General features: G+C 49.7%; 1 protein-coding gene across 1 annotated transcript in view; it reads right to left on the bottom strand.

Annotated features, from left to right (window-relative positions):
* tmem192 (transmembrane protein 192) overlaps positions 1–12,250 on the bottom strand; it is a 40,738-nt gene that overhangs the window by 22,280 nt on the left and 6,208 nt on the right. Inside the window, exons 3-4 of the mRNA XM_031815979.1 lie at positions 9,141–9,399; positions 7,674–7,802 (exon numbers count right to left, since the gene is read on the bottom strand). Of these exons, the coding sequence (XP_031671839.1) occupies positions 7,674–7,802; positions 9,141–9,399 (388 nt within the window). The remainder of the gene's footprint in view (positions 1–7,673; positions 7,803–9,140; positions 9,400–12,250) is intronic.

Below are 12,250 nucleotides of genomic sequence, written 5' to 3'. Positions count from 1 at the left end.
GTCGAGCCTCACACCACTAATCTGACCTGAGATCAGTGTGTGTAGCCTGTGGGCAGGATAAAGCCCATCTCAGTGTGGTCGAGCCTCACACCACTAATCTGACCTGAGATCAGTGTGTGTAGCCTGTGGGCAGGATAAAGCCCATCTCAGTGTGGTCGAGCCTCACACCACTAATCTGACCTGAGATCAGTGTGTGTAGCCTGTGGGCAGGATAAAGCCCATCTCAGTGTGGTCGAGCCTCACACCACTAATCTGACCTGAGATCAGTGTGTGTAGCCTGTGGGCAGGATAAAGCCCATCTCAGTGTGGTCGAGCCTCACACCACTAATCTGACCTGAGATCAGTGTGTGTAGCCTGTGGGCAGGATAAAGCCCATCTCAGTGTGGTCGAGCCTCACACCACTAATCTGACCTGAGATCAGTGTGTGTAGCCTGTGGGCAGGATAAAGCCCATCTCAGTGTGGTCGAGCCTCACACCACTAATCTGACCTGAGATCAGTGTGTGTAGCCTGTGGGCAGGATAAAGCCCATCTCAGTGTGGTCGAGCCTCACACCACTAATCTGACCTGAGATCAGTGTGTGTAGCCTGTGGGCAGGATAAAGCCCATCTCAGTGTGGTCGAGCCTCACACCACTAATCTGACCTGAGATCAGTGTGTGTAGCCTGTGGGCAGGATAAAGCCCATCTCAGTGTGGTCGAGCCTCACACCACTAATCTGACCTGAGATCAGTGTGTGTAGCCTGTGGGCAGGATAAAGCCCATCTCAGTGTGGTCGAGCCTCACACCACTAATCTGACCTGAGATCAGTGTGTGTAGCCTGTGGGCAGGATAAAGCCCATCTCAGTGTGGTCGAGCCTCACACCACTAATCTGACCTGAGATCAGTGTGTGTAGCCTGTGGGCAGGATAAAGCCCATCTCAGTGTGGTCGAGCCTCACACCACTAATCTGACCTGAGATCAGTGTGTGTAGCCTGTGGACAGGATAAAGCCCATCTCAATGTGAAAGAGTTCTCTCTTATCTACAGTAGCCCTCCCTCTCCCCCCTCCTCTCTCTCTCTCTCCCCCTCCCCCTCTCTCTCCTCCCTCCTCATGCACTCTATACACCAATGTCGGCCTTCCCCATCTGCAGTGGAAGGTGTCAGAGCTACAGAGGTGTTTATCAGACCAGGAGACAACCCATCTGCAGTGGAAGGTGTCAGAGCTACAGAGGTGTTTATCAGACCAGGAGACAACCCATCTGCAGTGGAAGGTGTCAGAGCTACAGAGGTGTTTATCAGACCAGGAGACATCCCATCTGCAGTGGAAGGTGTCAGAGCTACAGAGGTGTTTATCAGACCAGGAGACATCCCATCTGCAGTGGAAGGTGTCAGAGCTACAGAGGTGTTTATCAGACCAGGAGACATCCCATCTGCAGTGGAAGGTGTCAGAGCTACAGAGGTGTTTATCAGACCAGGAGACATCCCGAAAAGTATTCTCACTAAAATTCTAAATCAAAGAGCTAAAAGACCCATAGTATGGCCATCTTAAAACAACTCCATATGTTAGCTCAGTAACCTGGCCAGATTGGGCCATCTTAAAACAACTCCATATGTTAGCTCAGTAACCTGCCCAGATTGGACCATCTTAAAACAACTCCATATGTTAGCTCAGTAACCTGCCCAGATTGGGCCATCTTAAAACAACTCCATATGTTAGCTCAGTAACCTGGCCAGATTGGGCCATCTTAAAACAACTCCATATGTTAGCTCAGTAACCTGGCCAGATTGGGCCATCTTAAAACAACTCCATATGTTAGCTCAGTAACCTGGCCAGATTGGACCATCTTAAAACAACTCCATATGTTAGCTCAGTAACCTGCCCAGATTGGGCCATCTTAAAACAACTCCATATGTTAGCTCAGTAACCTGGCCAGATTGGGCCATCTTAAAACAACTCCATATGTTAGCTCAGTAACCTGGCCAGATTGGGCCATCTTAAAACAACTCCATATGTTAGCTCAGTAACCTGCCCAGATTGGGCCATCTTAAAACAACTCCATATGTTAGCTCAGTAACCTGGCCAGATTGGACCATCTTAAAACAACTCCATATGTTAGCTCAGTAACCTGGTCAGATTGGGCCATCTTAAAACAACTCCATATGTTAGCTCAGTAACCTGGCCAGATTGGGCCATCTTAAAACAACTCCATATGTTAGCTCAGTAACCTGGCCAGATTGGGCCATCTTAAAACAACTCCATATGTTAGCTCAGTAACCTGGCCAGATTGGACCATCTTAAAACAACTCCATATGTTAGCTCAGTAACCTGGCCAGATTGTGATTTACAGAACTGAAGCAAATGGTACATTCTGCGATAGGCCTGCGAGGCTACGTCAGCCGACAAGTCAACTGCAGCTGTGTTTTTGATCATGTGGCAGCAGCCAAGCCTCTCTCAATGTTAGGCAAGACGTAGTGGTACTGAACCAGTCAAGACATAGTGGTACTGAACCAGCCAAGACATAGTGGTACTGAACCAGCCAAGACGTAGTGGTACTGAACCAGCCAAGACGTAGTGGTACTGAACCAGCAGACCTAGACCGTGTCTCACTGAACCAGCCAAGACGTAGTGGTACTGAACCAGCAGACCTAGACCCTGTCTCACTGAACGAGGAGCCAAGACGTAGTGGTACTGAACCAGCCAAGATGTAGTGGTACTGAACCAGCAGACCTAGACCCTGTCTCACTGAACCAGCAGACCTAGACCCTGTCTCACTGAACCAGCCAAGACGTAGTTGTACTGAACCAGTCAAGACGTAGTGGTACTGAACCAGCAGACCTAGACCCTGTCTCACTGAACCAGCCAAGACGTGGTGGTACTGAACCAGCAGACCTAGACCCTGTCTCACTGAACCAGCCAAGACGTAGTGGTACTGAACCAGCAGACCTAGACCCTGTCTCACTGAACCAGCCAAGACGTGGTGGTACTGAACCAGCAGACCTAGACCCTGTCTCACTGAACCAGCCAAGACGTAGTGGTACTGAACCAGCAGACCTAGACCCTGTCTCACTGAACCAGCCAAGACGTAGTGGTACTGAACCAGCAGACCTAGACCCTGACTCACTGAACGAGGAGCCAAGACGTAGTGGTACTGAACCAGCAGACCTAGACCCTGTCACACTGAACCAGCCAAGACATCCGGCAATCGTTTACCACCTAAGAATTTGTCAACGACGTGGACATTTTGTCTGAGACGGAAATTGTATAGTCTGCAAAGGTCTTAAGGTGTTGTAGAGCCGCGACCTACCAACGAAGGTGTTGTAGAGCCGCGATCCACCAACTAAGGTGTTGTAGAGCCACGATCTACCAACTAAGGTGTTGTAGAGCCACAATCTACCAACTAAGGTGTTGTAGAGCCGCAATCTACCAACTAAGGTGTTGTAGAGCCGCGATCCACCAACGAAGGTGTTGTAGAGACACAATCTACCAACGAAGGTGTTGTAGAACCGCGATCTACCAACTAAGGTGTTGTAGAGCCACAATCTACCAACTAAGGTGTTGTAGAGCCGCGATCTACCAACTAAGATGTTGTAGAGCCGCGATCTACCAACTAAGGTGTTGTAGAGCCACGATCTACCAAAGAAAGAGAGAGTTGAAGAGTAAATGTCAAATTGGCTTTTTACCAAATTACCTAACAAACCACGTATTCACCCTACACATCCTAAATGACTAACAAACCACATATTCACCCTGCACATCCTAAATGACTAACAAACCACCCTGCACATCCTAAATGACTAACAAACCACCCTGCACATCCTAAATGACAAACAAACCACATATTCACCCTGCACATCCTAAATGACTAACAAACCACCCTGCACATCCTAAATGACAAACAAACCACATATTCACCCTGCACATCCTAAATGACTAACAAACCACCCTGCACATCCTAAATGACAAACAAACCACGTATTCACCCTACACATCCTAAATGACTAACAAACCACCCTGCACATCCTAAATGACTAACAAACCACCCTGCACATCCTAAATGACAAACAAACCACATATTCACCCTGCACATCCTAAATGACTAACAAACCACCCTGCACATCCTAAATGACAAACAAACCACATATTCACCCTACACATCCTAAATGACAAACAAACCACCCTGCACATGAGGGTCTGCTGTACATGAGGGTCTGCTGTACATGAGGGTCTGCTGTACATGAGGGTCTGCTGTACATGAGGGTCTGCTGTACATGAGGGTCTGCTGTACATGAGGGTCTGCTGTACATGAGGGTCTGCTGTACATGAGGGTCTGCTGTACATGAGGGTCTGCTGTACATGAGGGTCTGCTGTACATGAGGGTCTGCTGTACATGAGGGTCTGCTGTACAAATTGATGGAGAGTGGTGTTGGGGGGAAAAACATATGACATTATAAAATCCATGTACACAAACAACAAGTGTGCGGGTAAAATTGTCAAGAAACATACACATTTCTTTTCACAGGGCCGTGGGGTGAGACAGGGATGCAGCTTCAGCCCCACCCTTTTCAACATATATATTAACGAATTGGCGCGGGCACTAGAACAGTCTGCAGCACCCGGCCTCACCCTACTAGAATCTGAAGTCTGTCACCAACCAAGGAGGGCCTACAGCAGCACCCAGATCTTCTGCACAGATTCTGTCAGACCTGGCAGTAAATCTCAGCAAGACAAAAATAACGGTGTTCTAAAAAAGGTCCAGTCGCCATGACCACGAATACAAATTCCATCTAGACACTGTTGCCCTAGAGCACACAAACAACTATACATACCTCAGCCTAAACATCAACTCCACAGGTAACTTCCACAAAGCTGTGAACGATCTGAGAGACAAGGCAAGGGCCTTCTATGCCTTCAAAAGGAACATAAATTTCAACATACCAATTAGGATCTGACTAAAAATGCTTGAATCAGTTATAGAACCCATTGCCCTTTATGGTTGTGAGGTCTGGGGTCCGCTCACCAACCAAGAATTCACAAAATGGGACAACACCATAGAGACTCTACATGCAGAATTCTGCAAAAATATCCTCCGTGTACAACGTAGAATACCAAATAATGCACGCAGAGCAGAATTAGGCCGATACCCGCAAATGATCAAAATCCAGAAAAGAGATGTTAAATTCTACAACCACCTAAAAGGAAGCTATTCCCAAACCTTCCATAACAAAGCCATCACCTACAGAGAGATGAACCTGGAGAAGAGTCCCCTAAGCAAGCTGGTCCTGGGGCTCTGTTCACAAACACAAACACACCCTACAGAGCCCCATGACAGCAATGCAATTAGACCCAATAAAATCATGAGAAAACAAAAAGATAGTTACTTGACACATTGGAAAGAAGTAACAAAAAAACAGAGCAAACTAGAATGCTATTTGGCCCTACACAGAGAGTACACAGTGGCAGAATACCTGACCACTGTGACTGACCCTAAACAGAGAGAACACAGTGGTAGAATACCTGACCACTGTGACTGACCCTAAACAGAGAGTACACAGCGGCAGAATACCTGACCACTGTGACTGACCCTAAACAGAGAGAACACAGTGGTAGAATACCTGACCACTGTGACTGACCCTAAACAGAGAGTACACAGCGGCAGAATACCTGACCACTGTGACTGAACCAAAACTAAAGAAAGCTTTGACTATGTACAGACTCAGTGAGCAGAGCCTTGCTATTGAGAAAGGCCGCCGTAGGCAGACATGGCTCTCAAGAGAAGACAGGCTATGTGCTCACTGCCCACAAAATGAGGTGGAAACTGAGCTGCACTTCCTAACCTCCTGCCCAATGTATGACCATATTAGAGAGACATATTTCCACAAGAAAAGGGCAACCAGTGAAGAACAAACACCATTGTAAATACAACCCATATTTATGCTTATTTATTTTCCTTTTGTACGTCAACTATTTGCACATCGTTACAACACTTTATATAGACATCATATGACATTTAACATGTCTTTATGCTTTGGAACTTCTGTTTAATGTTCATTTCATTTTTGTTTAGTCTATTTCACTTGCTTTGGCGATGTTAACATATGTTTCCCAGACCAATAAAGCCCTTAAATTGAATTGAAATTGAGAGAAAGAGAGAGAGGGCTGAATAGGGATTGTTATTCTATTGTGTGTCTGAATAGAGCAGGACAGGTACCCCCTCTCCGACATTAGACAGGCCGTTGTGATGCAGATTAGACAGGCTGGGGGAGGGGGAGAGGGGTACCTGTGATGTAGATCACTCTATAGACAGGCTGGTGGAGGGGGAGAGGGGTACCTGTGATGTAGATCACTCTATAGACAGGCTGGGGGAGGGGGAGAGGGGTACCTGTGATGTAGATCACTCTATAGACAGGCTGGGGGAGGGGGAGAGGGGTACCTGTGATGTAGATCACTCTATAGACAGGCTGGGGGAGGGGGAGAGGGGTACCTGTGATGTAGATCACTCTATAGACAGGCTGGGGGAGGGGGAGAGGGGTACCTGTGATGTAGATCACTCTATAGACAGGCTGGGGGAGGGGGAGAGGGGTACCTGTGATGTAGATCACTCTATAGACAGGCTGGGGGAGGGGGAGAGGGGTACCTGTGATGTAGATCACTCTATAGACAGGCTGGGAGAGGGGGAGAGGGGTACCTGTGATGTAGATCACTCTATAGACAGGCTGGGGGAGGGGGAGAGGGGTACCTGTGATGTAGCTCACTCTATAGACAGGCTGGGGGAGGGGAGGGGGAGAGGGGTACCTGTGATGTAGATCACTCTATAGACAGGCTGGGGGAGGGGAGGGGGAGAGGGGTACCTGTGATGTAGATCACTCTATAGACAGGCTGGGGGAGGGGAGGGGGAGAGGGGTACCTGTGATGTAGATCACTCTATAGACAGGCTGGGGGAGGGGAGGGGGAGAGGGGTACCTGTGATGTAGATCACTCTATAGACAGGCTGGGGGAGGGGAGGGGAGGGGGAGAGGGGTACCTGTGATGTAGATCACTCTATAGACAGGCTGGGGGAGGGGAGGGGGAGAGGGGTACCTGTGATGTAGATCACTCTATAGACAGGCTGGGGGAGGGGAGGGGGAGAGGGGTACCTGTGATGTAGATCACTCTATAGACAGGCTGGGGGAGGGGAGGGGGAGAGAGGTACCTGTGATGTAGATCACTCTATAGACAGGCTGGGGGAGGGGGAGAGTGGTACCTGTGATGTAGATCACTCTATAGACAGGCTGGGGGAGGGGGAGAGGGGTACCTGTGATGTAGATCACTCTATAGACAGGCTGGGGGAGGGGGAGAGTGGTACCTGTGATGTAGATCACTCTATAGACAGGCTGGGGGAGGGGGAGAGGGGTACCTGTGATGTAGATCACTCTATAGACAGGCTGGGGGAGGGGGAGAGGGGTACCTGTGATGTAGATCACTCTATAGACAGGCTGGGGGGGGGGGTTACCTGTGATGTAGATCACTCTATAGACAGGCTGGGGGGGGGGGTACCTGTGATGTAGATCACTCTATAGACAGGCTGGGGGGGGGGGGGGGTACCTGTGATGTAGATCACTCTATAGACAGGCTGGGGGAGGGGGAGAGGGGTACCTGTGATGTAGATCACTCTATAGACAGGCTGGGGGAGGGGGAGGGGGAGGGGGAGGGGGGTACCTGTGTAGATGATCAGACAAGGCAGAGAGACCAGGAGCTCCAGTCCCAGAATCCCTAGCAGCAGATAAACAGGAAGATGAGCCGCCTCTGGCAGATCAGCTGACATGACCACCAACACCGCCGTGTTCCCTACACACACACACACACACACACACACACACACACACACACACACACAGTAAAAGGTAAGCTTAATGTGTGTCTCCTCTGTGTGGTAGGAGGTGGACCCGCTGTAAAACATTCAACTGTAGGAGAACTAACCAACTACACAGAAACGAGTACCAGGATGTTAGGGTTAGGAGGTGGACGAGTACCAGGATGTTAGGGTTAGGAGGTGGACGAGTACCAGGATGTTAGGGTTAGGAGGTGGACGAGTACCAGGATGTTAGGGTTAGGAGGTGGACGAGTACCAGGATGTTAGGGTTAGGAGGTGGACGAGTACCAGGATGTTAGGGTTAGGAGGTGGACGAGTACCAGGATGTTAGGGTTAGGAGGTGGACGAGTACCAGGATGTTAGGGTTAGGAGGTGGACGAGTACCAGGATGTTAGGGTTAGGAGGTGGACGAGTACCAGGATGTTAGGGTTAGGAGGTGGACGAGTACCAGGATGTTAGGGTTAGGAGGTGGACGAGTACCAGGATGTTAGGGTTAGGAGGTGGACGAGTACCAGGATGTTAGGGTTAGGAGGTGGACGAGTACCAGGATGTTAGGGTTAGGAGGTGGACGAGTACCAGGATGTTAGGGTTAGGAGGTAGACGAGTACCAGGATGTTAGGGTTAGGAGGTGGACGAGTACCAGGATGTTAGGGTTAGGAGGTGGACGAGTACCAGGATGTTAGGGTTAGGAGGTGGACGAGTACCAGGATGTTAGGGTTAGGAGGTGGACGAGTACCAGGATGTTAGGGTTAGGAGGTGGACGAGTACCAGGATGTTAGGGTTAGGAGGTGGACGAGTACCAGGATGTTAGGGTTAGGAGGTGGACGAGTACCAGGATGTTAGGGTTAGGAGGTGGACGAGTACCAGGATGTTAGGGTTAGGAGGTGGACGAGTACCAGGATGTGGACCTGCAGGATTTATGATTGAACCTTTATTTAACTAGTCAGTTAAGAACTGATTCTTATTGACGACGACGGCCTTCCCCCCGGCCAAACCCGGACGACGATGGGCCAAACCCGGACAACGACGGCCTTCCCCCCGGCCAAACCCGGACGACGATGGGCCAAACCCGGACGACGATGGGCCAAACCCGGACGACGACGGCCTTCCCCCCGGCCAAACCCGGACAACGACGGCCTTCCCCGCGGCCAAACCCAGACGATGATGGGCCAAACCCGGACGACGATGGGCCAAACCCGGACGACGATGGGCCAAACCGCCCTATGGGACTCCTTACCACGGTCGGATGTGATACAGCCTGGATTCGAACCAAGGACTGTAGTGATGCCTATTGCACTGAGATGCAGGTGTACCTGCAGAGTGGATGAGGAAGGGCAGGTGTTTCAGGGTGCGGTTGTCTCTGTAGAAACGGAGGTATCCTCTGCTCCTCACTCGGCTGTGGTGATGCTGAACACACACACCAAACAACAACACACACAGCCACACAAACACCTTCCCAATCACCACCACACTCTGCCCCCGAACATTACCCAACACACGGACACACTCCTCCCGGCCAACCTCCAACACACACACTACAGCAACACACACACTCAGAGACACATACACCACCTGGGGACACAGAGAGAACACCTGTCAGACAGAGACACATACACCACCTGGGGACACAGAGAGAACACCTGTCAGACAGAGACACATACACCACCTGGGGACACAGAGAGAACACCTGTCAGACAGAGACACATACACCACCTGGGGACACAGAGAGAACACCTGTCAGACAGAGACACATACACCACCTGGGGACACAGAGAGAACACCTGTCAGACAGAGACACATACACCACCTGGGGACACAGAGAGAACACCTTTCAGACAGAGACGCATACACCACCTGGGGACACAGAGAGAACACCTGTCAGACAGAGACACATACACCACCTGGGGACACAGAGAGAACACCTGTCAGACAGAGACACATACACCACCTGGGGACACAGAGAGAACACCTGTCAGACAGAGACACATACACCACCTGGGGACACAGAGAGAACACCTGTCAGACAGAGACACATACACCACCTGGGGACACAGAGAGAACACCTGTCAGACAGAGACACATACACCACCTGGGGACACAGAGAGAACACCTGTCAGACAGAGACACATACACCACCTGGGGACACAGAGAGAACACCTTTCAGACAGAGACGCATACACCACCTGGGGACACAGAGAGAACACCTGTCAGACAGAGACACATACACCACCTGGGGACACAGAGAGAACACCTGTCAGACAGAGACACATACACCACCTGGGGACACAGAGAGAACACCTGTCAGACAGAGACACATACACCACCTGGGGACACAGAGAGAACACCTGTCAGACAGAGACACATACACCACCTGGGGACACAGAGAGAACACCTGTCAGACAGAGACACATACACCACCTGGGGACACAGAGAGAACACCTGTCAGACAGAGACACATACACCACCTGGGGACACAGAGAGAACACCTGTCAGACAGAGACACATACACCACCTGGGGACACAGAGAGAACACCTGTCAGACAGAGACACATACACCACCTGGGGACACAGAGAGAACACCTGTCAGACAGAGACACATACACCACCTGGGGACACAGAGAGAACACCTGTCAGACAGAGACGCATACACCACCTGGGGACACAGAGAGAACACCTGTCAGACAGAGACACATACACCACCTGGGGACACAGAGAGAACACCTGTCAGACAGAGACACATACACCACCTGGGGACACAGAGAGAACACCTGTCAGACAGAGACACATACACCACCTGGGGACACAGAGAGAACACCTGTCAGACAGAGACACATACACCACCTGGGGACACAGAGAGAACACCTGTCAGACAGAGACACATACACCACCTGGGGACACAGTGAGAACACCTGTCAGACAGAGACACATACACCACCTGGGGACACAGAGAGAACACCTGTCAGACAGAGACACATACACCACCTGGGGACACAGAGAGAACACCTATCAGACAGAGACACATACACCACCTGGGGACACAGAGAGAACACCTGTCAGACAGAGACACATACACCACCTGGGGACACAGAGAGAACACCTGTCAGACAGAGACACATACACCACCTGGGGACACAGAGAGAACACCTGTCAGACAGAGACACATACACCACCTGGGGACACAGAGAGAACACCTGTCAGACAGAGACACATACACCACCTGGGGACACAGAGAGAACACCTGTCAGACAGAGACGCATACACCACCTGGGGACACAGAGAGAACACCTGTCAGACAGAGACACATACACCACCTGGGGACACAGAGAGAACACCTGTCAGACAGAGACACATACACCACCTGGGACACAGAGAGAACACCTGTCAGACAGAGACACATACACCACCTGGGGACACAGAGAGAACACCTGTCAGACAGAGACACATACACCACCTGGGGACACAGAGAGAACACCTGTCAGACAGAGACACATACACCACCTGGGGACACAGAGAGAACACCTGTCAGACAGAGACACATACACCACCTGGGGACACAGAGAGAACACCTGTCAGACAGAGACACATACACCACCTGGGGACACAGAGAGAACACCTGTCAGACAAACATGGACTATTTCATTATTTATTCTATTTCCCCTTTATTTAATAAGAGTAGATTGATTGAGTGTGTGGACAGGTGTCTTTTATACAGGTAACGAGTTCAAACAGGTGCAGTTAATACAGGTAATATAGGACATCAGTTCAAACAGGTGCAGAGTGGAGAACAGGAGGGCTTCTTAAAGAAAAACTAACAGGTCTGAGAGCTGGAATTCTTACTGGTTGGTAGGTGGTCATATACTTATGTCATGTAATAAAATGCTAATTAATTACTTAAAAATCATACAATGTGATTTTCTGGATTTTTGTTTTAGATTCCGTCTCTCACAGTTGAAGTGTACCTATGATGAATTTTACAGACCTCTACATGCTTTGTAAGTAGGAAAACCTGCGAAATCGACAGAGTATCAAATACTTGTTCTCCCCACAGTACAATGTGAGCAAATGAGGTGAGATAAGGGAGGTAAAGGCAAAGAAAAGGCCATGGTGGCAAAGTAAATACAATATAGCAAGTAAAACACTGGAATGGTAGATTTGACAGTGGAAGAATGTGCAAAGTAGAGAGAGAAATAATGGGGTGCAAAGGAGCTAAATAAATACAGTAGGGAAAGAGGTAATTGTTTGGGATAAATTATAGGTGGGCTATGTACAGGTGCAGTAATCTGTGAGCTGCTCTGACAGTTGGTGCTTAAAGCTAGTGAGGGAGATAAGTGTTTCCAGTTTCAGAGATTTTTGTAGTTCGTTCCAGTCATTGGCAGCAGAGAACTGGAAGGAGAGCCAAAGAAAGAATTGGTTTTGGGGGTGA

Source organism: Oncorhynchus kisutch, unplaced genomic scaffold (assembly GCF_002021735.2).
Source record: "Oncorhynchus kisutch isolate 150728-3 unplaced genomic scaffold, Okis_V2 scaffold719, whole genome shotgun sequence".
NCBI lineage: Eukaryota > Metazoa > Chordata > Actinopteri > Salmoniformes > Salmonidae > Oncorhynchus > Oncorhynchus kisutch.
Note: the sequence above shows the minus strand (reverse complement) of the source record. Positions and strands in the feature narration are given on the sequence as shown.